This window comes from Bubalus bubalis, chromosome 5 (assembly GCF_019923935.1).
Source record: "Bubalus bubalis isolate 160015118507 breed Murrah chromosome 5, NDDB_SH_1, whole genome shotgun sequence".
NCBI lineage: Eukaryota > Metazoa > Chordata > Mammalia > Artiodactyla > Bovidae > Bubalus > Bubalus bubalis.
In genome coordinates this window covers 51,880,416-51,907,278 of record NC_059161.1, presented here as the reverse complement: position 1 = coordinate 51,907,278, position 26,863 = coordinate 51,880,416, and the positions used below count along the sequence as shown (strand labels likewise).

The following is a 26,863-nucleotide window of genomic DNA, read 5'->3' as shown; positions in this document are numbered from 1 at the left end:
TTCCCTCTCTTCTCCCAACCCCCAAAACAGATGACCCCCAAACATCTTATTTCATCTGCCAGTGTTTCCATATATCTCTAAAAGACAATGAATCTTTAAAAAATAGAACACAAAATCACCATAATGAAAAAGATGTTAACAGCAATTCCCTAATATCATCTCCTATCTACTGTTTAAATGTCCTACCTTGTTTTTGAAATGAATTTTTACAGATGGTTTGTTGGCATCAGGACCAAAATATTGCACTGGGTTGATACATCTCTTTGGTCTCGTTTAGTCTTTAGGTTTTTTTTCTCTCTCTCTCTGCAGTTTATTTGCTGAAGCAGCTATCGATTTGTCCTGCAGAATTTTCCACAATCTGGGTTTTGAGAGAGTATCCTTGTGAGACTGCGCCTGTTCCCTGTACTTCTTCTGAACCATTAAGGAGTTCTAATAACTGGATGAGATTCTGGTTCTAAATTTTGGCGAGAACGAGTTATAAGTGGTGATGTGCTTTTCTAAAGAAAGCACAGTTAGCAGGCATGACGATCACTGCTTAGGTCCCCTATTTCATTAGAAGTTGCAAATGGGAATATTCTATCATTTCTTCTTCATGTATTAGCAAAATACCTCTATAAGGAGAAATTTTTCTTTATCAAGAGTTTGTTTCCCAGGAGTTACAGTCATACAGAAAAGATAGGATAAATACTTGCTTTTCTTCAGAATGAAGGATTTTTCCAAGGTGACCAATTTTGTGTGTGTGTGTGATCATTATGAAATAAAGGATTTTAACATGCTTGATAGGTTTATTGCTTTTAGTATTCTGCTTTTGATTTTTTGTTTTTGCTTTCAGGATTCTTATTGATGCTCAAACTGTCCTAGTGTTTGGCAAGCAGGAGCTTCTTCAGATTGTCTCCTGTGAGGGCTCCCTTGGTTGTGCTTAATAGTTTTGTCATTTTCAGATATGACTAAATATTTCAGACTCATACATTTGCTGTTCTAGGCCTAGAATGAGCCATTTCGCAAAGGAGCATTTTTTTTTTCCTTTTCATAGGAAATAATATGTAGAAGCCAAAGTTTCAGTGCGAATGAGTTTAATTAATCCTAGAATAAGCAACCAAATTAAAAGCAGGACCCGCTTTGGCACTATGTATAAGTGATAAACCCAAGGCAAGTGTATTTTGGGCAATAAAAGGGAGTGGGCTGAGCCTGGGTCTACGGCTGGGGCCTCAGAGTGGTGGCTCAGCCGCATGGGGTGGGCTCCATGGGACGGCCACTGGCCCAAGAAGCCAAGCTGGAAAGCAGAAGGCCCAGCAGTAAGGACATGTTCCTCATGGTCCTGCAGCTTGGTGTCTGGAGCAGAGCTGGCCACCAAGCACGGGAGTGCTCTAAAAGAAGGGGAGGTCAAGGTTACTTTCTTTTCCAAAGGAGTCTGAATGCTGAGACTGTGAAACGCTAAATGCCCAACTGTCTGAAAGAGTGGATCTCTTTATTTAAAAATCGCCCCTCCTGGTGCACACTAAAATGGACTAGGATCTATTTGAAAGTGCCTTGGACGTGTGTGCACATTCAGTTGTGTCTGACTCCTTGCGACCCCACGGACTGCAGCCTGCCAGTCCACGGGATTTTTCAGGCAAGAATACTGGAGTGGGTTGCTATTTCTTCCTCCAGGGGATCTTTCCAATCCAGAGATCAAACCCACATCTCATGTGTCTCCTGCATAGGCAGGCAGATTCTTTACCACTTAAGCCACTTGGGAAACCCTGAAAGTGCCTTATTATATCCTGTATCCACCAAGAATCTGTAATTGATTAGACTAACTATAGGTGGTATTTTACTTGCACAGAATTTCTCATTTGTTACAGCATGTGTACGTGCTAAGTCACGTCAGTCGTGTCTGACTCTGTGCTACCCTATGGATTGTAGCCCACCAGGCTCCTCTGTCCATGGGGATTCTCCAGGCAAGAATACTGGAATTGGTTGCTGTGCCCTCCACTAGGGAATTTTCTCGACCCAGGGATTGAACCCGCCTCTCTTACATCTCCTGTATTGGCAGGCAGGATCTTTATCACTAGAACCACCTGAGAAGCCCCATCTATTATAGGCTTATAATATATCCAGTAAAAGACAATGTATTGGAAATTCAGACCCAGTACATGCTGGCTGGGACAGAGTCCAGAAATGATCTTAGATTACTTTGGGTATCTGCTAACACATGAATAAATTATTTGGGGGCAGAAAAGACAGGTATGGGCAGATTCTGTGTTCTCCTAATACCGCTCTCTTTACTTGTCCTGGTTCAGTTTAACTTTGTGCAAGACACGTGATATGCATTAATTCAATACCATGCCACACTCCACAGAGAATCAGGGAATTCTGAAGCTAAATTTCATTACCTAGTTAGAAGAGAACAGAATGATCAAAATGAAATGGAGTTAAAGTCAAATGACAATACTGAAGAAACTCATGGTGTCATAAGACTTCAATCAGCAGTGCTCTCTCACACTGTCACTTCGGAGAAAGACCATTCATGAATGCTACAGGATTACTTCATGTGCTACTCAGTCAAATCTGTATGAGACTGGCTGGAAAATGTGGTAATCATTCTGATGATCCAGAGTTCTGTTTAAACAATAAAAATGAGATTCTAGAATTCAAATCTAGTATATGATTTTGCATCAACGGAATACCTTTTTGTATCTAAATATAAAAAATTATCATTGGGGAGTTCCTTGGTTGGGTGGTTAGGATTCTGGGCTTTCACTGCCATGGCCCAGGTTCAATCCCTGGTCGGGGAACTGAGATCCCACAAGCTGAAAGACACGACCAAAAAAAAAATTATCATGGATCTAAAGATTATCATACTAAGTGAAGTAAGTCAGAGAAAAACAAATATCATATGATATTGCTTACAGGTGGAATCTAAACAAATTATACAAATGAACTTATTTACAGAACAGAAATAGATCCACAGACATAGAAAACAAACTTACAGTTACCAGAGGGGAGAGAGCGGGAGGGATCCATTAGAAGTCTGAGATTAACATGTACACATTAATATACATAAAATAGTTAACCAACAAGGTCCTGGTGTATAACACAGGGAACTATACTTAATATTTTATAATAGCCTATAAGGGAAAAGAACCTGAAAAAGCATATATATATTTACATATGTAACAAAATTTAAACATACAAAACTGAATCACTTTGCTGTACACCTGAAACTAACACAATATAAATCAACTATACGTCAATAAAAAATACCAACTATATTTCATTAAAAATAAATAGAATCAAAACAAGGGGGAGCACAGACATAGAGCTTGTGGACAAATATGAAAAATTTCAAAACCTAAGCTACAAAACCTAGCATTTACCAAATAAAAAACTTTATATGAAAAAAAAAAAGATCAAAGAAGAGTGATTTGCTTGATGATATAGAGCTTAAATACAATAGCCGCTAGCCACATGTGTCTACTTGAGTGTCTACTTGATTTTAAATCATTGAATGGAAATCAAATTAAAAATGCAGTTCCTGGTGGCACCAGCCCTATTTAAAGTGCTCAGTAGGTACGTTGTAGAAAGAAATGTCAGACACGTGTGGATGTGAGGACAAAATACTCTGCTAGTTGTTTCCGTTTTTCTTTTCAAGTGTGTAGACATAAACTTAAAAATTTACAGTTTCCTTTCTCTGAGGCTGAAATGTTCTTTTAACATTTCTCAGCTATGGGAATCAGCATTGTGAAAGACATCCAGAAGAGTCTTTCTTGCTTAGAGGCTTTTGGGTAAAAATCCTTGAAAGAAGAAAAGGAATCATCCTTTCAAAAAGCTCAACAGGCTAGGTTCCAAATCTGTTTTGTGTTTGTTATTTGAATTTATATGACGCTGACTCAACAACAACAAGAAAGCTTCTTAACATTTTATCAATTTCCTGGCACATTGATACCTTTGCAGGGGAGGGGGGTGGGTGTTGTCTTTCGATCTCTTGCAACCACTGGTTCTGAAATAAACTTCAGAAACCGAAGAGGCCTGGGCAGCCGAGGAGATGAAATCAAAGCGAGGCCAGGATCAAAGGAGCCAACAGCCCTCGGATCTCAAGGTGAAAGCAGAGCCATCGACTCCCCTGGGCTGCCTTTTCCTGGCTCTCTCTTTAATAAACACCCGGGGCTCCAGGGCCAGGTTTGAGGGCAGCGCAGAGGGGAAGAGAGTACTTAGCACTTGGAGAGGAAAGGCAGGCCTCTGTGAAGTCTGGGGGAGTCGGTGACAGGAACCGTGGTGGGAAATGTGGAGCAAGCAGAACAGGATGGTGACCCCGAATGGCTCCATCCTCCCCAGCCCGGCGGCCTCAGAGCCAGTGTGGCTCTGAGAATAATGTTTTCTCTCTGCATCACTTTTCTATTGCATTTTTACTTGTATTTTACCAGACTTCCCTCTTAATACAGGAAGCAGCCTTGAAAATTATCTATTTCACCTTGCCCTTCCCTGTGGCGTTTCTGACAGGCCGAATAAAATAATGGCCCCAAATTCTCAACACATCAAGTGGTGAGGAGCAGAGCCCAGGTTTTGGCGAGGGGGAATCAGACCCCTGATCTCAGTGATCCTCGTCTTCAGCTAACCCTGAACGTGTCTGCTATTCTGAAACTGGTAAACTGACTTCCTCTGATAGAAACAAGTACTTTACAGAGCTTATTCAAAACGTACTTAAATTTCACAGATCATCTACTTTGGGAAAATCACTTGGAATAATTGTTTTTTAAGATATTGCCAAGGATCGAGCTCTTTCCACTTTGCATTTGGAGAAACAGGTATAGGAGAAAGAACGAATATTCATTGTGTACTTGCGGCAATGTAACTGAGTAAGGAATCTAAAACTTGGATTTAGTGAAAACCACTCATGATTTTGAGACTTCTCTGGTGGATCAGATGATAAAGAATCCGCCTGCAAGGTGGGAGACCTGGGTTCGATCCCTGAGTCGAGAAGATCCCCTGGAGAAGGAGAGGGGAATGGCTACCCATTCCAGTATTCTTGCCTGCAGAATTCCATGGTCAGAGGAGCCTGGTGGGGTGCAGTCCACAGGGTTGCAAGGAGTTGGACACAACTGAGCGACTTTCACTCACTCATGATTTTATAGGTGTTTGTCAAACAAAGGAGAAGCAGAAAATAACTTTCAAGTGAATGAACACCTCAGAGCTTTGCAGAGACCCTCTAGACACTTATAGCTTACCGATTTTAATCAATGAAAATCCAAGAGAACTAGGAAAGCCATTCCTACCAGGAAGTAATGTCTCTTTTCAGATACATTTCCCTGCATTTTTTGCTTCAGTTTTTAAAAGTTAGTTTGTTAAAAAAATTCAGCTTTTACCAGTTTTTCCACTAATGTTCTTTTTTCTTTTCTAACGACCCAACTCAGAATACCACAGGACATTTAGTCATCAAAAAACTAAGTTTTAAAAATATACTTATAACAACAATACAGGCCATGATTAAAAAAGTAAAAAAAAAACACCCCAGCACCTAAGGGTATACAATAAAGTCTCCATCTCTAATACTTGACTCCAATTTCCAACCCTGGGTTTGCAGCACAGTCTCCTCACTGAAGTGATTCTGTAGGTATATACAAGCACATGCCATTAAAACTTCATTTTAGAACAAAAGGAGGAGAGAAGGGGAAATGCTGAAATGTTATTTCAACATCAAGGATTCTAATTCCACACAGACTCTCATAGATTCTCAGGAAAAGTCATAAGAAGATAATGCTTGTTTAGTCAGTTTGGAGGATTATCAAGCCATAAATTGAACATTGCAATTTAAACCACTAGTTTAAAAGACAGAGAGAAGACTGTCTTATAGGTTTAGATTCCTTCATCAGATCGTCACCAGGCACTCCATTTGTCTCTGCAGGTCCATTTTTCTGGCCCACTGTAAAACAGGCAGGCTTGGGGGTTGGGGGGACCCTCACAGGTGAGCAGACAGCAGCAGAGGAATGAGGCCTGGGCACTGGACTAGTGGGGATTTTCACATAGGCTGGAGAATTCCGATGACTCGACCTCTGCAGAGAGTTTCTGGGTTGCTGGGCCATCTGGCTGTTAGACCTCAGCTGGCAGCCAGCAGCCAAGCCAAGCTCTGCTTTCCTCGCTTGGTTGGCCTAACGGTGCCAGAGTGAAGCAATGGAAGCAGTGGATCTGGCTCCATCACCTCCATTGCCTGTGCCTGGGAACCCAGCGGGCCCAACGTGCCTGGAAGAGAACAACCCTGAGATGGGAGAGGGCCAGGGGCTTCACCCCCCTCTGAGGGCGGCTGGGAAGATCAGCAGGGAGCCCAGGGGTCATGTCTGGAGACCGGCTTAGCATGGTGGCTTTGGAGTCATCTGGGCCTCGTCTAGACTGTGGAGTACTTCTTGATCTGGAAAACTGGGATAGGAATATCGACTTCACAGGTGCATATGCAAAGCACAGTCTAGTACAGTGACACTTCATAAGTGGTTTTTGAATTAATGAAAGAATGAAGGCACAGAGTAAAATAAAAGGGTCTGATCTCCCATCCCATACAGCCTATGTCTGAAAACCCCAATGACCGGGCTAAGGAATAAGAAAGAAGGAGGAGGGGGGAAGAGAAAGAGGGGGTGCTGTGGGGTCGATGGAGGAGCAAGCAGGCTGTGAGAATGGTCAGACTGCCTGCAAGAGCCTCTAGGACTGTGTCCCAGACCCCATCTTCCACCCCCACACCCACAGGGAGAGAATCAAGCACAGGGCTCCTATTTGCAGCAGCCCCAATAATCCTTTCTGGGGACTTCCCTGGCAGACCAGTGGTTAAGACCACATGCTTCCATTGCAGGGGGGGTGAGGGTTCGATCCCTGCTAGAGAAAGTAAGAAGTTGCTCAGGTGCAACCAAAAAGTTAAAAAAAAAAAATCCTTTCTGCTTTGACACCTGGAAGGTCCACTCAGGACGAAAATATCCAAGCTCTTCCTGAGGTTGTCTCCGAACATTCTAGAATGGATAGAGACAGGTGGGGGCTGTGGCCTAAAAGATCCTTCTAGCTCAGAGCCCCCTTGCAGCCAATGACAGTACATGGTCCTGGTGAAATCAGGGCTCAGGTTCTGGGAGCAAGAAAAGCTGAGTCTCTGTGTTCCTCTCCTGAAGACTGTACTGTGGTGGAGCTGCTTCCGTTCTGGACCGTGAGTTCCGATAAATCAGTTCAGTGGCATCCACTTCTACAGACCTTCACTTAGAGTCTGGCATGGTGCCTTATACATACATAGCAGCAGACATACAAAGCAGACACTCGACAGACATGATCAAGAGAAGTGGCTCCTGCTCCCTAAGCCTTTACAATCTAGGAGGGGAGGCAGGTACAGGAACCATAATCACAGTACAAATAAGAATTACATAGGAATCTTAAATGAGGCCCTGAGGGCAGAGGCAAGAGGGAGTGGAAACTTCGGGGTGCCCCTTTCATCTCCCTTCCAGCTAAGAGGAGCTTTGAGCATTGCAGGGTATCTCCAGAGAGGCCAGATCAGGAGTCAATAACTGAATCTAGAAAGGCACATTCCTAACTCTGCTGTGTCTAGGGTACCCTTATTCCTAGGCCCACTGGGACATTCCAGACAAAAGGTCTCCTCCCTTCCAAGGTGAGTTTACTGCCTCTCTTTGAGGTCCCTTTATCTGTACCCACTCCTTCTGATTCAGGATTTGTTACGGAGGTCTGAGAAGGACAGGGGCTGGGCTGTTTGACCAACCTGGTACTGGGTCTAGCACATAGCAGGGGGTGTAAATAAATACCTTTGATGACTACAGACAGGGCAGCGGGCAAGGCTCTCTGCCTGGCCATGGGAGAGATAGGCGGCTGGCCCCTCGCTGCCCTGCGTGCGGGACCTGGCCCTCGAGGAGGGAGGTTCTGCCCCACTCCGCCCACGCACTCGGGCCCCTAGGCACTGCCTTCCCGGGCGGACCTGCTCTGGGGGATGTTGATTGTGGTGGCGGCGGTGGTGGGGCTGGCCCGGCAGATGGACGGGGGAGGGGGCGGCGGGGGCCCAGGCCCAAGTTCACGCCTCCCTCCTTCCATCCCACGGGCAGCGGAAGCGATTATTCCCCACCGGCGTCTGGCGGGGTGGGGGGCGGGCTCGCACCCCGAAGAGACACGGGCCTCCCCGCATCCACCGCTTTGATCGCACCGCCACCCCGGGCCCCCGCCCTCGGCCCCGGGGCCAGTATAACTAAAGGCCGTGCCCCTCCCGGAGGTGCACTGGGGTCGGGCAGCGATGGCCGCAGCGGAGTCCAGCCAGCTCCAGTTCGAGGAGATCGCCGCGCCCCCCGCCTACCTGCCCGCCCACCCCGGCGGGGCGTTCCTGCCGCTCCCGAACCCCAACGCTGGCCTGCTCCTCGCGCGCCCCTCGGGCTCCGCTCCGGAGCTCGGCGCCCCGGTAGCCTTCGCCGGCTTTCTCGGGAGGGGTCCCGGGCCCGCCGCGCCGCCTCACGCCGGCCTGGGCCCGCCTGCGCCCCCTAAAGGAGCGGCCGTCTCGTCGGCATCGCAGCGCCGCAAGCGCACGTCGTTCAGACCCGAGCAGCTGCAGCTGCTGGAGCTCGTCTTCCGTCGGACCATGTACCCCGACATCCACCTGCGTGAGCGCCTGGCCGCGCTCACCTTGCTCCCCGAGTCCAGGATCCAGGTGAGCGGCTCGAGGCGGGCTGGCGAGTTCGCCGGTGCCACCTACTTGACGTTGGGCAAGTTATTTCCCTTGAGCCTCAGTGTTCTAGGCTGTACAATCAGTGTCTATTGGCTACGGTGATCGTGAGGCTTGAATGAAATAATTCAGACTCACGCTCAATGACTTCTGCCTCTCATTGCTGAGTATAAGGGCTCCTCCCGGGAGGCTAGCTGGTCCCTTAAAACGGTCAAAAAGTAAATCCTCAGCAGGAAGGTAATAGGGAGTATTTTCACACTTTTTTCCTTATCCAGGAAGAAGGGGCAGATGAGGTGCAGTTGGTGTTTCCCCCTGCTGGCTCACCAAGTTGCCCCCCTGGGTCCTTAGGCCACTTCCTTGGCAGGTGTTGGATTTGGAATGTGGGTTGTAAAGGATATGTCTTGGGGGTAAAGCCTGAAGCATATGGAGTCTCTTGTCACCGTTTGAAAAGTTTAGTGCAAGGTGTGTTTATTGCCTAAAGTAATTTAGATCAGAATCCTGGAGCTTTGTGGTCATAAGAAGCCTGCCTTTTTTGCCTGGTCTGTAGCACCGTGGTCTGTACCTAAGAGCAATTCTAAGTAGGAGCCCTGATTTTCACACTGGGAGAGAGTGGACTTGTTTTTCTGCGTCTTTGGTGGAATGCATCTGTCAGTTTCAACAGCAGGCACAGAAGCTTCCTGAGCAGGACAGGTCCTTTGGTATTTGTGGGGAAATAGTGAGCAAAAATTTTATTCACCTAAGTGAATGAAGTCCACTGAGAAAAATGCCTCCTTAAATAATTTGACAAGGGAGTACACTTTTGAAAATTGACTCTCCAGATTCTTTTAAAGCATAGTAGCATTTTTCCCCCTAAAATTCTAAGTGCTGTTGTTGCTGTGGCATTTTTTCATTGCAGATGTCCCTATATAAAGTAATACAGATGTCCCTATATAAAGTAATACAGATGTCCCTATATAAAGTAATACAGATGTCCCTATATAAAGAACTAGGTATTACTGCAGTTTTGCACCTGGGAATGATGAGGTCGAGAAAGCTGGGTGCTCTGATTTTGTGAAGTGTTTTGTGAAAACCATAAGGTTCCAGAGCAGAGAGCCAGGGCATGTTAACTGGAACTTACAGTGAACTATGAAGGTAAAAGTAGCACGAGGACTCCAACCAGAAGCAGTTTCTTTCTTCCCTCTTGCAGGTGTGGTTCCAGAACAGGCGTGCCAAGTCACGTCGTCAGAGCGGGAAACCCTTTCAACCCTCAGCCAGGCCGGAGCTGTTCCTCCACCACTCTGCTTGTGAAACTGAAGCAAAATATCCAAAGGCCCAGCCGCCTCTGGAGGTAGATGTGAACTGCCTGCCCGATCCCAACAAGGTTGGAGGCATCTCTGACTCTAGCTCCCAGGGTCAGAATTTTGAAACCTGTTCTCCTCTCTCTGAAGACACTGGTTCAAAGCTGGACACATGGGAGGAACACATCTTTTCTGCCTTTGGTAACTCTTGAGTCTGGGAGGATTCAGGGTGAGCTCAGAGGAACCATGACTGACAGTCAGGGGGACGCACATCGGAATACCGTCCTTTCTGGCTTCCATGTTAAGGACTCATCCGTGTTAACCTTGATAATGGCCCTTGAGTCATCTCTCACCTGTTGCCCATGGCCTGTTCCTTCTTCATAGTACACACCACCTAGGAGTTCTGGCATTTATTTTTATCAACACATCTCCAAATATGCACATTCATTTTGGTCCCCTTATCTGTTCCTTCTTACCAGCCCTGTTGTAATTTTTTCAAATTAGTTTCTCAGAACTCATTATTTTCACAAGAACTCCTCAGTTTGACTCAATTTCCCCTTTGCTTGACAGCTGCTGTCTTCATATGGCTCCTCCAAAGGCTAATACCCTTAAACTTATGTTAACCCAGCTCCTTCAACCCTCCTCCTATCGTCAAGATTTACTGCTTTTAAAATCGGGCCTCACATCTTTACACACCTTCATAGTTCCAGTGGTTCTGCATCCAGATTATTCAAGAGACCCCTGCCTCTATTTTCTCAACTTTTAAAAAACTACTCTCTAAAACCTGTAGTAGCTTTCAGTTGCTGCCAAATTATAAAGACCTTTTGGTTACTCTTGCCTGGAAAATCCCATGGATGGAGGCGCCTGGTAGGCTGCAGTCCATGGGGTCGCGAAGAGTCGGACATGACTGAGCGACTTCACTTTCACTTTTCATTTTCATGCATTGGAGAAGGAAATGGCAACCCACTCCAGTGTTCTTGCCTGGAGAATCCCAGGGACGGGGGAGCCTGATGGGCTGCCATCTATGGGGTCGCACAGAGTCGAACACAACTGAAGTGACTTAACCTTAGCCTAGCCTTTGGTTACTCTTCTAGGTAACGGACATTGGTAGCCTATAGGACAGTTATGCACATCTTTAATTTCACCCATCCACAATATATGTCTGTCTCAAAGCCATTTCTTTCAGTTTTGGAAGCAAATGCATAACCTCTCTCTTTCAAAACACTCTAGACCTCCCTCTTGCTGAAGGCTGTAACTTTCTCTAATCCCGATTTTGTACCTGTTACTTCAGTCACTGCAGCATCATTACCCTTAGCACTTGTTAACTGTACTTCTGTGCAACTTTAGTTTATTATTATTAAATGTTTCCCACAAATGTTTCATTGTTAATTCTATTTAAATGAGTTCTGTTCTTTAGACAGCTCTTAGTACAGCACTTCACTCCATAACTACTCAGCACATATTTTGTGGCCATGAAAAACATTTCTGCAAGAAGTTTCTGCAAATGTAGTTTCTAAAGCCAGTCACTGTCATATCTGGAGGCCACTGTATTAAGTTTAACTTGGTTAAAAGTCTGTCCAGCTTGTTCAAAGTTTAGTAACACGAATCTTTTGGTTCCAGGAGATTTCTTGTTCCCAATTTATATGATAAGGATGTATGAAAATTATTATTTTCAAGTTATTCTGAAATAAATTATTGTCTTGTTATTTTGAGGGTTTTTAAACTTCTAAAAGCAAAAGGAAACTCTTTGTATATGAGGTAATCACAGGTGAGGTTTTTTTGTAAATTGTACTTTGGAGGCAGCTCATTGGAGAGGGAAATGGCAACCCACTCCAGTGTTCTTGCCTGGAGAATCCCAGGGACGGGGCAGCCTAGCGGGCTGCCGCCGTCTATAGGGTCGTACAGAGTCAGACATGACTGAAGCGACTTAGCAGCATGAGAAACCAGGGCTGGGGCCAGGACTCAGGTGTTTCTGTTTTTTTAATGTAATTTTTTTTTATTTGAATATGCCTTGGCATGGGGCTTCCCAGGTGGCAGTGCAGGAGACAAGAGACGTGGGTTAGATTCCTGGGTCGGGAAGATTCCTTGGAGGAGGGCATGGCAACCCACTCCAGTATTCTTGCCTGGAAAATCCCCATGGACAGAGAAGCCTGGGGGGGCTTCGAGTCCATAGGGTTGCAAAGAGTCAGACACAACTGAAGTGACTCAGCACATATGTCTTGGCATGGATATTATTTCCCAAACCAGGGATCAAACCTGGGCCCTTGGCAGTGAAAGCGAGGGCCCACCAGGAAATTCCCCAGGACTGGACTACCAGGGAATTCCACAGGACTCAGGTCTTGATTACTAGAAGACTGTGAACTACACTGAAAACCTCAGAGATTATACATGCCCACTACCCTGATTTTCATAGAAGGGTTGAGTGGCCTGTACTTTTCCGAGTAGCACATCCATTATTATAAGCAACCAGGATATAGTTCAGGCTTTAGTAGCAGATGACTTCTGAAAACTGTCTGAAATAAAAAATGGGATGATAAACATTAGGTCTTATTTTCAGTGCTTGCTTTGTATTATACATTATGCTTGGGGCCTACTATGGGGTTGGCCAGGAGGTCTCACAATCACAGCTTCCTTCGCATTTAGACTTACGACAAGGCCAAATGAGATAATATAAATACATTCACAACTGAGAGGCATATCATTTAAACTTAACAGTCCATTAAGGATCACATTTAAAGGAAATATTATAATGAACATATTAATTTTATTATTGTATTTACATTATGTTCTCTTTTCCCCAGTGAACAGTTAAAAAAAAATCTACACATGTTTAAGTACTGTCAATTTTTTAACATAGGATCCTCTAAGAGTGGTCTGTACTGTTCTGAAACTCTTAAGAGACCCTAACTGTTGAATGTATTACAGGCATTATAGATTTAATCCTTACAACTGCCATGTCATGTAGGGTCTGTTATTATTTTAAAAATTATGGAATTTAAGTAGTGGTTGACAATCACATAGCTAATAAATAATGGCCAGGACTCAAATCTAGAACTCAGTCCACCATTTATTCACCACCATATAATGGCTGTTATATTAGCCTGACCTTTTAGTTAGGACTAATGATAATGTGATAGGTTTAAAGGCAACTCCTTAATCAGTATTTTTGTACATCCAAGTGAGTATGTCTCATCTTTCAAAGCAATCCTCATGAAGGACCCTACTTTTATTCCAGGGACACAAATGTTGCTTAGAACTCCTTTGAAACTCTTGTTCATTTATTCCACAAATACTTGGTGCCTATGAAAGGCACTTTAGCAGGGCCTGGAAATAAAATGGTGAGCAAAACCAGCAGCGGTCCCCCACCTAATGGACCCAAGAAGCCAGGATGGAGACAGAAGAAATACAAAATTGCAAATGTGACCAAGTGCTGGATGGAGGAGGCCTGTGAGGGCCTGGAGAGGACATGTAGTTGTCAAAGATTATCTTCCTTTCTGAAGATACCTTCAGATAGGGATGCTGAAGGTAAAATCTGCAGGATCATCAGGAGTTACCAAAGTAAAGGGAGAGGGAACACAGAGGGCACTGAGTGTGCAAAGACCCTGGAGACTTAAGGAGCAGGGTGGAGAAACTGTACGGGAGGCCAGATCAGGCATGGCTGTGTAGGTCTTGTAGAAGAGTTCTGAATTTGTCCTGAGAGACAGAAGACTTCAGTTAGGGATAACCTGACCAGTTCTTCATTTTAAGAGCATCGCTTTGGCTGCTTCTGCAGAGAGCTGAGTGGATGCTGGGAGACAAGAACTCTCTGCTGTGTTCCAGGATAGGGATGAGGGCACTGGGCGGACAGTACTGGTGATAGTGAAGATGGAGAAAGGGCTTGAATTCAAGGAAAAAAATTTAACAGGCAAGTTTGTTTGTAGATTCTCAATGGTAGCAAGTGAATCTGATTTTTGGAACTAATAGAAATTCAGAACCAAATCTACATAAAGCATGATGTACTTGCTTGCTCGCTCAATCTGGCTTTGATAGTTTTCTTTAGGGCTCCATAAAGGTGTTAAGCAGTGGCAGCATCATTTAAATTAATGCACAGCTGATCCCAAATGACTACTTTGAATTATATAGATTTCTTCTTCCTTAAACAAAAATAAAATTCATATATATTCTTAGGCACAGTTCTTGTCATCAACACATGATGGCACTGAAAGATATAGATGATGCTTAATTACGTAAGTGCAAAACTAGGTATAATTTAAGTGTGACAAGTCAGCCTTAAGAAATGTAGAAGAAAAAATATAAAAAATGCTTACCTAAGTCTAGGCAGAATATATTAAAAATCAACCTTTCTCTAGGTCTCGAGTAAGCCAAGTAACTTATGTGCTCACAGTGTTATCCGTAGTGACTACTTAGCCATGGGGAAAAAAAATCCTAATGGTATTTTAATTCAAAATGACTTAGTAATAAATTTGTACTGTTCCTCCTAAAAATATAGTTTAGTGGAAAAGATAATTTTAAAAAACATTTTAAATAGAAGAAATATTTATCAACTTGTATTAATTAAATGAAAATGAAGATCATTAATTTTCATAAATCAATTTATTTAGAATTACAAATATTAAGAATAAAAGATTTATGCATTTCTTAATTAAACGTAACAGTTTAGCTAAATATAAACTCTGCACTAAAGTTCTGCAGTGGCACAATACCAACAAAGAATATGGAAGCATTTTTAAACTATACAAAAATTTCAAATGGAAAATAATCTTGTTTCAGTTTTATTATACATTAACATACAAAAAGTCTCATTTTATGAGACATCTAAAAGAATCAAAGCCACTTCTACAGCTATATTTTAAACTCCAAATCTGAAAACAATTTATTATATTTTGACTTTATAATATTCTATATTAAAACAGAGAAAATTCCAAATACACACTTTTTACAAGATTAACATCTTAGGCAGGGTTTTCCTTAAAAAACCGAAAACCAAAAAAGCCCACAACCAAATACAAACCTTTTTTCTCCATTTTCTAGCACTGGCTATTATATTTGTTTTCCTTATAAAATTTTTTTTACTTTAAAAATTGTGTAACTGTTGGATTTTAACCAGTAATCTGGTTCAAAAATTGTGCAAATAAACAAAAAAATATGAAAATAGTGTGTTATCAGTCTTTTGAAAATAAATCCCATAACAATAGCACTTTTTGCCCTGAATTGATGGGAAAAGACATGCCAAATCCATTTGCTGAAATTTAGCATCTTGCAGTAATGTTTCTTTCCTGCTCCTTCATTTTCTTTCAACAGACAAACAACAAAGGTTTCTTTTATAAATTATGATAAATTAAAATATTTATTATTATAAAATGATCTATAGAACCATGTCACATTGCAAGTATATATCATATATACTTGTAAAGTCCGTATTTCCCACCTATATTCCAGTGGCTTCCTAAAAATGAGGACTTCCCATATCTCATGATGTTATCTTTTGAAGACTGAAGTGGTGATCAACTAAATGAACTGGAGTTGTGATTTTCTAGATGGAATTTCCACACTGCCATGCATAATGCACAAAAGACCATGTTTCTTCATGTTCTCCACTGCAGTAGTTGTCTGCCTGGGTTGAGTTGAATTCATGCACATTAAAAAATGGTCAACATATTCTTCCATGAAATTATGTTATGTTCAGACATTTTCAGTTTAAAAATACGTGCTAATAAACATATATAACATAAGCAGTGCTACTGCAGCTGAGTAATAAAAGAAAAATAAATATAATGCTGGTCAGCAATGCTGGTTCAAGAAGCAGTAGAGTATATTAAAATGCCTTATTTGGAGATTTAAATTTTCCTTGTTTTCCAGCAGATAGGTTATTTGGTGTTGGAAGCCTATATAAAGGAAGAGAACTTCACAAAAACAATGTCCTATGCAGTTGGGATAATTAAATCTTCTATTCAGTCTCTGTTGGTGTTATTTGCTGCAAAGGCATGTAAGTTTCCCATCTGGCTCAGGCCGCTCTGAATATGTGCAACATGAATTTCTACATTATTCTGAAAGCAACTAAAGAAAGAAGAAATATGGTTAACTACTTTATCTCACAAAATTAAAAACAGTTTTTCTAAAAAGAAAAGGCTGAATTTCAGTTAGGAAATATCTAAGATAACAACCCCACATAAGTAACATATCTTCCCCTTACATTAGCCATAATTCTATTTCAGTAGTAACTGAAAGGTATGCTTGAAAGAAGCAAAGAAGCCATGGAAGTACTGGAAAGAGAGGATGGACAAATCTCTCTTTGGGGAAGACTTACTTCAAAGTTAAACCTCTATGCCAAACCCAAACCTAAATATTACATGTCTTTGACTCCTTTATATAAAAAAATCCATCTGAAAATTCTGTCAATAGACTGCATATAACATGAAAGCTCATTTACAATTTACTTAAAGGATAAAAATCATGACTACTTCATAAATATGTACAATTCTTAAAGCTTATACTGGAAATCACTATGAATTTCATATAAAAATAGAGTGTACATCTAACGAATTACCTGATATTAGAAGCATCTATTGTACTCTTGATATCATTTAGTGAATCTGTAAGTGATTTAAATTCAAAGGAATTCAGGTCGCCTCCTTCTGCTAGACACTAAAGAAAAAAAAATTTCAAAATTTAATTGTACTTCGAATACAGACAAAAACTCTGCTCTAATATACAGTTTAATTTTTTAGCACCAAATTAGCACAGTTTGTTTAGGTGTCAAAATGAAGAAAGTATTCTTAATATTTTCCCCAAAAGGTCCTCTGAAATTTACCTTAATTTGTAATAAAATAGCTGTAAGCCTGGAGATTAAGTCTGTCAGATTTTCATTTTCAACACAGGGCTGTCCTGTTGAGGAATTTGCATGCCGAACTATTTCCTGTGCTTCTTCCTCACACCTTCGTCTCATGTCTGTCGGCTGATCTGCAGGCTGGAGCCCTTGGTCTGGAGCAAGCTGAATACAGATGATTAAAACACAAGATACACACTCATAAGGCCATGATAATTTCTGTGTTTGTGCCCTGTTTGCAGATTAGGATTTTTTAAAAAGTAGCATTTGTATAACAAAAACAACCTCACTTTTACCTTAGAAAATTTTTCTCCTCTAACAGTATTTATTTTTTGATTTGTTTTATATTTTGGGTACCTTTTAATTTTGAGGTACTTCTAAAAAAAGAAGAGAACAAAAATTTCTTGATAACCTTTTACCCAGATTCACTAACTGCTTATGGTTTACTGTGTTTGAGTTAACATTCGACCTTTCTCTGTATATAATTTTTTTTCTCTTAATTATTTGAGAATAAATAGCAAACACTGTGCCTCTTTACTCCTAAATACTTAATAACCACAGAGCAATGATCTGATCACAATCAGGAAGTTTAGCAAAGACATAATACCATTTTCTAACAGTCTATATACAGATTTCATCAACTGTCCCAATACCTAGCTATTTTTCCCCCTGAATACATCTGGTTGTCCTGTTTCTCTAGACTCCTTTACTCTGGAACAGTTCCTCAGTTTTTCATAACCTTGATAGCTTTGAAGAATATCAGCCAATTATTTTGCATAATATCCCTCAATGTGGGTTTGTCTGTTTCCTCTTGATTAGACTAAGGTAATAGGTCTTTGGCGGGAACACCACGAAAGTGATGTTGTTGTTCTCAGTTCACTGTGACTAGGAGGCATATGATGTTTATCTGCCCCACTACTGCTTATGTTATCTTTGATCACCTGGTTAAGGAAGCTATGTGCCTCCATCAGCACAGAGAGCTTCCTTGTTTTTATAGCAGCACACCGCTCCACTGTGGGATGTGCCATAAGTTATTCAGCCAATTCCCCATGTATGGGCATCTAGGTTACTTCTAATATTTTGTGACTGTCAGAAACACTGCAATGAATAATCTTGTCTTCTAACATTTAACATTTTTTTAAACTGAAGTATACATAAATATATAATATTCCAAGGATAGCCACCATCCTGACTTTTATATATATAAACAATACAGACCTATATATTATTTATTATATATATTAGTTTTTGCTGGCTTTTGAGCTTTACATAATATGAATTATGCATTATATATTCTTTTGTGTCTGACTTTATTTGTTCAATATTTGCATGTTCTCATATGAACAAACACGTTCACATATTCATTCTTATTGCTAAGAATTCCATATTATATGATAATTTACCGATTCATTTTAGTATTGATGGGTATTTGGGTAATTTCTAATTTTTGGCTATAATGAACAGTGATGCTATATATGTTCTAGTGTTTATCTTTTGGTAAATACATGTTCATATATCTTTGATATATACACAGAAGTGGAATTGCTTGTTCTCATTTTAAAATCAATATTGTACTTCCATAAGAGCTTTGTGAAAATTAAATTTACTCCATTAGGAAATGAGTGCCACATATGGCCTTGTGTACACAATGAGATACAAAAGGACATCCACTTCTGCATGTTTTATGTCATCTTGGACAGTGTGGTTTGCACCTCTTGTGGATGGTTGCTAGTCCAGGGGGAGAACTCTATTTGCTAAGACAACACATATTGCTATGTAGGTAAATGACAATTATCAGGAAAATAAAAATAATAATGGATGGCTGAAGGAACGAGCAAAACATACTCAGAATTTAGTTAAAGGTAATCGCAGTTCATTTCCCTCAGTTCAAGTGGACTGATATCAGCAAAAATGGCAGACCTTTGGGACTCAATGATGAGGTTAGTATCATAAAAAGCTGTTTATCTCACATCACAAACAGATATGGCTGTAAATAACCCATGCTGTGCTTAGTTGCTAGGTCGTGTCTGACACTGTGAGCCCATGGACTGTAGACCACCAGGCTCCTTTACCATGGGGATTCTCTAGGCAAGAATACTGGAGTGGGTTGCCATGCCCTCTTCCAGGGGGTCTTCCCAATCTAGGAATAGAACCTCTTGTATTGCAGGTGGATTCTTTACCATCTGAACCACCAGGGAAGTCCTAGACCCATGCACTTATGGTCAATCTACAACAAAGAGGCACAAATATACAATGGAAAAAAGGTAGTATCTCTTCAGTAAATGGTGCTGGGAAAACTGGACAGCTATATGTAAAATAATGAAATAGAACATTCTCTCAGTTCAGTCGCTCAGTCGTGTCCGACTCTTTGTGACCCCATGAATCGCAGCACGCCAGGCCTCCCTGTCTATCACCAACTCCTGGAGTTCACTCAAACTCACGGCCATCAAGTTGGTGATGCCATCCAGCCATCTCATCCTCTGTTGTCCCCTTCTCCTCCTGCCCCTAATACCTCCCAGCATCAGAGTCTTTTCCAATGCATCAACTCTTCGCATAAGGTGGCCAAAGTATTAGAGTTTCAGCTTTAGCATCATTCCTTCCAAAGAAATCCCAGGGCTGATCTCCTTCGGAATGGACTGGTTGGATCTCCTTGCAGTCCAAGGGACTCTCAAGAGTCTTCTCCAACACCACACCTCAAAAGCATCAATTCTTCGGCACTCAGCTTTCTTCACAGTCCAACTCTCACATCCATACATGGCCACTGGAAAAACCATGTCTAGATGGACCTTTGTTGGCAAAGTAATGTCTCTGCTTTCTAATATGCTGTCTAGGTTGGTCATAACTTTCCTTCCAAGGAGTAAGCGTCTTTTAATTTCATGGCTGCAATCACCATCTGCAGTGATTTTGGAGCCCCCCAAAATAAAGTCTCTCACTGTTTCCACTGTTTCCCCTTCTATTTCCCATGAAGTGATGGGACCGTATGCCATGATCTTCGTTTTCTGAATGTTGGGCTTTAAGCCAACTTTTTCACTCTCTACTTTCACTTTCATCAAGAGGCTTTTTAGTTCCTCTTCACTTTCTGCCATAAGGGTGGTGTCATCTGCATATCTGAGGTTATTGATATTTCTCTCGGCAATCTTGAGTCCAGCTTGTGCTTCTTCCAATCCAGCGTTTCTCATGATGTACTCTGCATAGAAGTTAAATAAGCAGGGTGACAATATACAGCCTTGACGTACTCCTTTTCCTATTTCAAACCAGTCTGTTGTTCCACGTCCAGTTCTAACACTTGCTTCCTGACCTGCATATAGGTTTCTCAAGAGGCAGGTCAGGTGGTCTGGTATTCCTATCTCTTTCAGAATTTTCCACAGTTTATTGTGATCCACACAGTCAAAGGCTTTGGCATAGTCAATAAAGCAGAAATAGATGTTTTTCTGGAACTCTCTTGCTTTTTCCATGATCCAGCGGATGTTGGCAATTTGATCTCTGGTTCCTCTGCCTTTTCTAAAACCAGCTTGAACATGTGGAAGTTCATGGTTCACGTATTGCTGAAGCCTGGCTTGGAGAATTTTAAGCATTACTTTACTAGCATGTGAGATGAGTGCAATTGTGCAGTAGTTTGAGCATTTTTTGCCATTGCCTTTCTTTGGGATTGGAATGAAAACTGACCTTTTCCAGTCCTGTGGCCACTGCTGAGTTTTCCAAATTTGCTGGCATATTGAGTGCAGCACTTTCACAGCATCATCTTTCAGGATTTGAAATAGCTCAACTGGAATTCCATCACCTCCACTGGCTTTGTTCGTAGTGATGCTTTCTAAGGCCCACTTGACTTCACATTCCAGGATGTCTGGCTCTAGATGACTGATCACACCATCATGATTATCTTGGTCATGAAGATTTTTTTTGTATAGTTCTTCTGTGTATTCTTGCCACCTCTTCTTAGTATCTTGTGCTTCTGTTAGGTCCATACCATTTCTAGTCAATCTAATCACACGGACCACAGCCTTGTCTAACTCAATGAAACTAAGCCATGCCGTATGGGGCCACCTAAGATGGGTGGGTCATGGTGGAGAGGTCTGACAGAATGTGGTCCACTGGAGAAGGGAATGGCAAACCACGTCGGTATTCTTGCCTTGAGAACCCCATGAACAGTATGAAAAGGCAAAATGATAGGATACTGAAAGACAAACTCCCCAGGTCAGTAGGTGCCCAATATGCTACTGGAGATCAGTGGAGAAATAACTCCAGAAAGAATCAAGGGATGGAGCCAAAGCAAAAACAATACCCAGTTGTGGATGTGAGTGATAGAAGCAAAGTCCTATGCTGTAAAGAGCAATATTGCACAGGAACCTAGAATGTTAGGTCCATCAATCAAGGCAAATTGGAAGTGGTCAAACAGGAGATGGCAAGAGTGAACGTCGACATTCTAGGAATCAGCGAACTAAAATGGACTGGAATGGGTGAATTTAATTCAGATGACCATTATATCTACTTCTGTGGGCAGGAATCCCTCAGAAGAAATGGAGTAGCCATCATGGTCAACAAAAGAGTCTGAAATGCAGTACTTGGATGCAATCTCAAAAATGACAGAATGATCTCTGTTCGTTTCCAAGGCAAATCATTCAATATCACAGTAATCCAAGTCTATGCCCCAACCAGTAACGCTGAAGAAGCTGAACGGTTCTGTGAAGACCTACAAGACCTTTTAGAACTAACACCCAAAAAAGATGTCCTTTTCATTATAGGGGACTGGAATGCAAAAGTAGGAAGTCAAGAAACACCTGGGGTAACAGGCAAATTTGGCCTTGGAATACGGAATGAAGCAGGGCAAAGGCTAATAGAGTTTTGCCAAGAGAACGCACTGGTCATAGCAAACACCCTCTTCCAACAACACAAGAGAAGACTCTACACATGGACATCACCAGATGGTCAACACTGAAATCAGACTGATTATATTCTTTGCAGCCAAAGATGGAGAAGCTCTATACAGTCAGCAAAAACAAGACCAGGAGCTGACTGTGGCTCAGATCATGCACACCTTATTGCCAAATTCAGACTTAAATTGAAGAAATTAGGGAAAACCACTAGACCATTCAGATATGTCCTAAATCAAATTCCTTATGATTACACAGTGGAAGTGAAAAATAGATTTAAGGTACTAGATCTGATAAATAGAGTGCCTGATGAACTATGGACGGAGGTTCGTGACATTGTACAGGAGACAGGGATCAAGACCATCCCCATGGAAAAGAAATGTAAAAAAGCAAAATGGCTGTCTGGGGAGGCCTTACAAATAGCTGTGAAAAGAAAAGTGAAAAGCAAAGGAGAAAAGGAAAGATATAAGCATCTAAATGCAGAGTTCCAAAGAATAGCAAGGAGAGATAAGAAAGCCTTCCTCAGGGATTAATGCAAAGAAATAGAGGAAAACTAAACAAACAAACAAAAAAGAAATAGAGGAAAACAACAGAATGGAAAAGACTAGAGATCTCTTCAAGAAAATTAGAGATACCAAGGGAACATTTCATGCAAAGAACATTCTCTAATACCATATAAAAAATAAACTCAAAATGGATTAAAGACCTAAATGTAAGACCAGATACTAGAACACTCTTTGACATAAATCACAGCAATATTTTTTTGGATCCATCTTCTAGAGTAATGAAAACAAGAGCAAGAAAAAACAAATGGGACCTAATTAAACTTAAAAGCCTTAGCACAGCAAAGGAAACCATAAATAAAAAGACAAACTACAGAATGAGATAACATGTTTGCAAATGATGTGACCTCAAGGGATTAATTTCTGAAATAAACAAAGAGTTTATACAGCTCAATATCAAAAAAACCCAAACAACCCAATCAAAAAATGGGCAAAAGACCGAAAGAGACATTTCTCCAAAGAAGACATTCACATGGCCAACAAGTATATGAAAAGATGCTCCACACCTCTAGTTATGAGAGAAATGCAATCAAAACTACAAAAAGTTATCACCTCACATCAGTGAGAATGGCCATCATCAAAAAGTCTGCAAATAATAAATGCTGGAGAGGGTACGGAGAAAAGGAACCCTCCTACACTGATGGTAGGAGTGTAAACTGGTACAGCCAGTACAGAGAACAGTATGGAGGTTCCTTAAAAACTAAAATCAGTTACTATTATGATCTAGTAATCGCACTCATGGAAAAGATGAAAACTCTAATTCAAAAAGATACATGCACCCCAAAGTTCATAGCAACACTATTTACAATAGCCAAGACATAGAAGCAACCTAAATGTCCATCAGTAGAAGAATGGATAAAGAAGATGTGGTATAAGGAAAAAAAAAAACAAACCACAGGAATATGCGGTACATATATACAATAGAATATTACTCAGCTTTAAAAAAAGAATGAAAAATGCCATTTACAGCAAAATGGATGGACCTAGAGATTATCATACTAAGTGAAATAAGTTAGACAAAGAAAGGCAAATATCATTATGATAACACTTACTTGTAGAATATAAAAACATGGTACCAAAAAAAGGATCAAAGAGTGATACAAATAAAATTTTTTACAAAACCAAAATGGACTCTCAGAAAAGAGGACATAGAAAGGATTATCGGTGGAAAAGGGATGGGGGGAGGATAAATGAGGAATTTTGGATTAACAGATATACACTACCATATATAAAACAGATAAACAAGGTCCTACTGTATAGCATAGGCAACTATATTCAGTAATAATCTATAATGGAAAAGAATGTGAAAAAGAATACATGTCTCTGAATTACTTTGTGTATACTTGAAGCACTGTAAATCAACTGGTCTACAAATAATAAATGCTGGAGAAGGTATGGAGAAAAGGAACCCTCCTACAGTGAGTAGGAATGTAAATTGGTACAGTCAGTATGGAGAACAGTATGGATGTTCCTTAAAAACTAAAAACAGAGTTACCATTATGATCAAGTAATCCCACTCATGCAAAAGATGAAAACTCTAATTCAAAAGGATACTTTTTGAATGCTAATTCAAAAAACTCTACTTCAAAAAAAAAAAGTGGCTTTACTGGAAATATACAACCTCTAAGAATGCAAATGCTGGAGCATACTAAACTCATCACAATCATTTCATTCTTCCTTGTAAGAAACTCAAATTTTTGGTGAAACTGGTGAACCACCTTCATACATACAATTATATGTGCATAACAATAATGATAATTCACAAATAATCCTATAATGTATGTGACTGCAGTTCAAAATCCATAGTTCTAATGTAAAGTTTATTTTTAAAATTTCTATTTATTTATTTTTTTGACTGTGCCTCACAGCCTGTGGGATTTTAGTTCCCCAAGCAGACATTGAACACAGGCCCTCAGCAGTGAAAACACCGAGTCCTAACCATTGGACCACCAGGGGATCCCCAAATGTAAAGTTTAAAAAGGAGCAATCAAAACTGTATACACAGCATGGTCATAACTTTGTGAGAAAAAGCATGTACATTAAAAAAAAAAAAAAATTAGGAAATAAACAAAAATAAAGTTTTTGTGGTAGTAGAATTAAGAGTAATTATTTTTCTGGATGTTTCTAAATTTTTAGAGAGGTATAATCATTTGTAATTCAAACAAAAAACCAACAGAATTGACAGGTCACTGTGTATAAAGCACTCTTCAATGTTGATGCTGTAAGGGAAAAAAAAGTATATAAAATATGGTTCTGCTCAAAGATCTTGGCTTAGTTTGGGTTTTCTAAGATGGGATGGTAACAGTATCAGTTTCAAGTAAGAGAGGGGTCACAGCCCCCTCAAGGGAACTTGGTACACACCACCTACCTCATAGCAGTACTGCTGAACTTTGTGCAAGACTTTGTTTAGGTCCTTGTTCAGTTGTTCAAGCTCTAAAACGATCGTTGCATATCTCCGTTGAAATTCAATGCCAATGGGCATGGAATATGATTTCTGAGAAGGAAAAAAAGTCAGATTTTGATAAGTTTTTTTTTTTTAACAATGCAATTTCAACGATCTACTAGGATACAGGACTTATTCAAAATAGACAAACAGGTTAGTAAAACAGACTACGCTCAATGTTATACTGCTTATATGTGGTAATGGTATTATTGTTATTTAGGTGATTGTCTTTGTTCTTACGAGTGTCATGATGTCTGTCATTTACTTTTTAAAAAATGGAGATTGTATATATATAGAGAGAGTGTGTGTGTGCAAGACAGATTAAATGTTCAAAACTGTTGAATCTATGTATGTTTTTTATGTTTCTTAAAAATCTTTTAACTTTTTAGTAACTTTATCATTTTCAAAAATAAAAAGTTGGTAAAAAATTATATATATTCATTTGAAGTGTTCTAGTTATTTAATTGATTCTCCATTTGGACTCAATTCAGTATAGCATAATGGATAACAGTCATGCGTGCTAGAATCAGATTACATGTTCAAAACCCAACACTATTACATACTAGCTGTGTGACTTTAAGCAAGTTCCTTAATTTCTCTGTGCCTGTTTTCTCATCTGCAAACTGGGGATAAAAGAACGTCTATCTAATGAGATTATGGCAAAGGTTAAATGAAATAATATATGGTAGCATATTGCCTTCCACATAGAAAATATTCATTAAGTATTAACTGTTATTACCATTGCCATTATTTCGTATCTGCTTCCTACCAGTAAGTGTAAACGGACTTTGATTCCATTTCTTTTCCTCTCTTCATAACACCTCCAATAAATTACACTATCTGTTCCACTTCAGCTACAAATGCTGCAATGAGACTTCTTTAGTCAAGCCAAATTGAACCACACTTCTGTTTTTCACAGGATTTCTAAGAAAGCAGATCATCGTGCACTGGGGAAACAAGTACAATTAAGAAAGAAAAGTGTGCCTAGACTGGTAGGGATAAACTACTTAAACTAGTAACCAATCACAGTGTTTTAATTGTTTGAGCTAACAGAAACCTGGCAATCATCTTGTTCAGCCTTGTCATTTTACAGATGAGAAAACTGAGGCCCAGGAAAGTTAAATGTTTTGCTCAATAGCACACACTATTAATAATGTACCAGGTACTGTTTTAAGTGTTTAAGAGAATCTCACAGAATCCTTACAACCATCCCAAGAAGGATACTATAATTATCCCCACATTACATATGGAGGAATCTGAGGTCCATGTACCACAGCCAATAAGTGGTGAGCATGCAGGATCTGAAGGTAGACTGCATCAGAATTCCTCCACCATGAGATCTGATGCAGTGAAAGAGGAGGAAGGGAAACAATGTCACAGGGAGACAAGGGAAGGGATGTCATTTAAAGATTCCATGTCTGGTTTAACTGTTGCTTCTTGACCTGCATACAGATTTCTCAGAAGGTAGGTAAGGTGGTCTGGTATTTCCATCTCTTTAAGAATTTTCCACAGTTTGTTGTGATCTACACAGTTAAAGGCTTTGGCGTAGTCAATGAAGCAAGATGTTTTTCTGGAATTCTCTTGCTTTTTCTATGATTTAGTGGATGTTGGCAATTTGATCTCTGGTTCCTCTGCCTTTTCTATATTTAACTTGAACATCTGGAAGTTGACGGTTCACCTACTATTAAAGCCTGGCTTGGAGAATTTTGAGTATTACTTTCCTAGCATGTGAGATGAGTGCAATTGTGGAATAGTTTGAAATTATTTGGCATTGCCCTTCTTTGAGATTGGAATGAAAACTGATCTTTTCCAGTCCTGTGGCCACTGCTGAATTTTGCAAATTTGCTGGCTTATCAAGTGCAGCACTTTTACAGCATCATCTTTTAGGATTTGAAATAGCTCAATTGGAATTCCATCACCTCCACTAGTTTTGTCTGTAGTAATGCTTCCTAAGGCCCACTTGACTTCACATTCCAGGATGTCTGGCTCTAGGTGAGTGATCACAACATCGTGCTTATCTGGGTCATGAAGATCTTTTTTGTATAGTTCTTCTGTGTATTCTTGCCACCTGTTCTTAGTATCTTGTGCTTCTGTTAGCTCCATACCATTTCTGTCCTTTATTGAGCCCATCTTTGCATGAAATGTTCCCTTGGTATCTCTAATTTTCTTGGAAGAGATCTCGAGTCTTTTCCATGCTATTGTCTTCCTCTATTTCTTT

The 26,863-nt window shown here is 40.6% G+C and overlaps 2 protein-coding genes across 3 annotated transcripts in view; one reads left to right on the top strand and one right to left on the bottom strand.

Moving 5' to 3' along the window:
* The first annotated feature begins 8,052 nt into the window (after positions 1-8,052).
* On the top strand, positions 8,053-11,689 carry MIXL1 (Mix paired-like homeobox). Its single transcript, XM_025285195.3, has 2 exons — positions 8,053-8,650; positions 9,852-11,689. Exons 1-2 carry the CDS (start codon positions 8,243-8,245, stop codon positions 10,152-10,154), a joined length of 711 nt encoding a protein of 236 aa, XP_025140980.3. The 5' UTR covers positions 8,053-8,242; the 3' UTR covers positions 10,155-11,689.
* Positions 11,690-14,516: 2,827 nt separating this feature from the next.
* The window catches only part of LIN9 (lin-9 DREAM MuvB core complex component), an 83,784-nt gene continuing 71,437 nt past the window's right edge, over positions 14,517-26,863 (bottom strand). For both annotated transcript variants that reach the window (XM_006046076.4, XM_025286035.3), the window contains 4 exons: positions 24,571-24,696; positions 16,754-16,933; positions 16,490-16,587; positions 14,517-15,999 (listed from right to left, as the gene is read on the bottom strand). In XM_006046076.4, the coding sequence (XP_006046138.1) occupies positions 15,894-15,999; positions 16,490-16,587; positions 16,754-16,933; positions 24,571-24,696 (510 nt within the window). In that variant the 3' untranslated portion in view covers positions 14,517-15,893. The remainder of the gene's footprint in view (positions 16,000-16,489; positions 16,588-16,753; positions 16,934-24,570; positions 24,697-26,863) is intronic.

Coding starts and splice junctions, on each gene's coding strand:
- MIXL1 (XM_025285195.3), top strand. CDS start 8,243: ATGGCCGCAGCGGAGTCCAGCCAGCTCCAGTTCGAGGAGATCGCCGCG. Junction 8,651..9,851: donor TCCCCGAGTCCAGGATCCAG/GTGAGCGGCTCG, acceptor TCCCTCTTGCAG/GTGTGGTTCCAGAACAGGCG.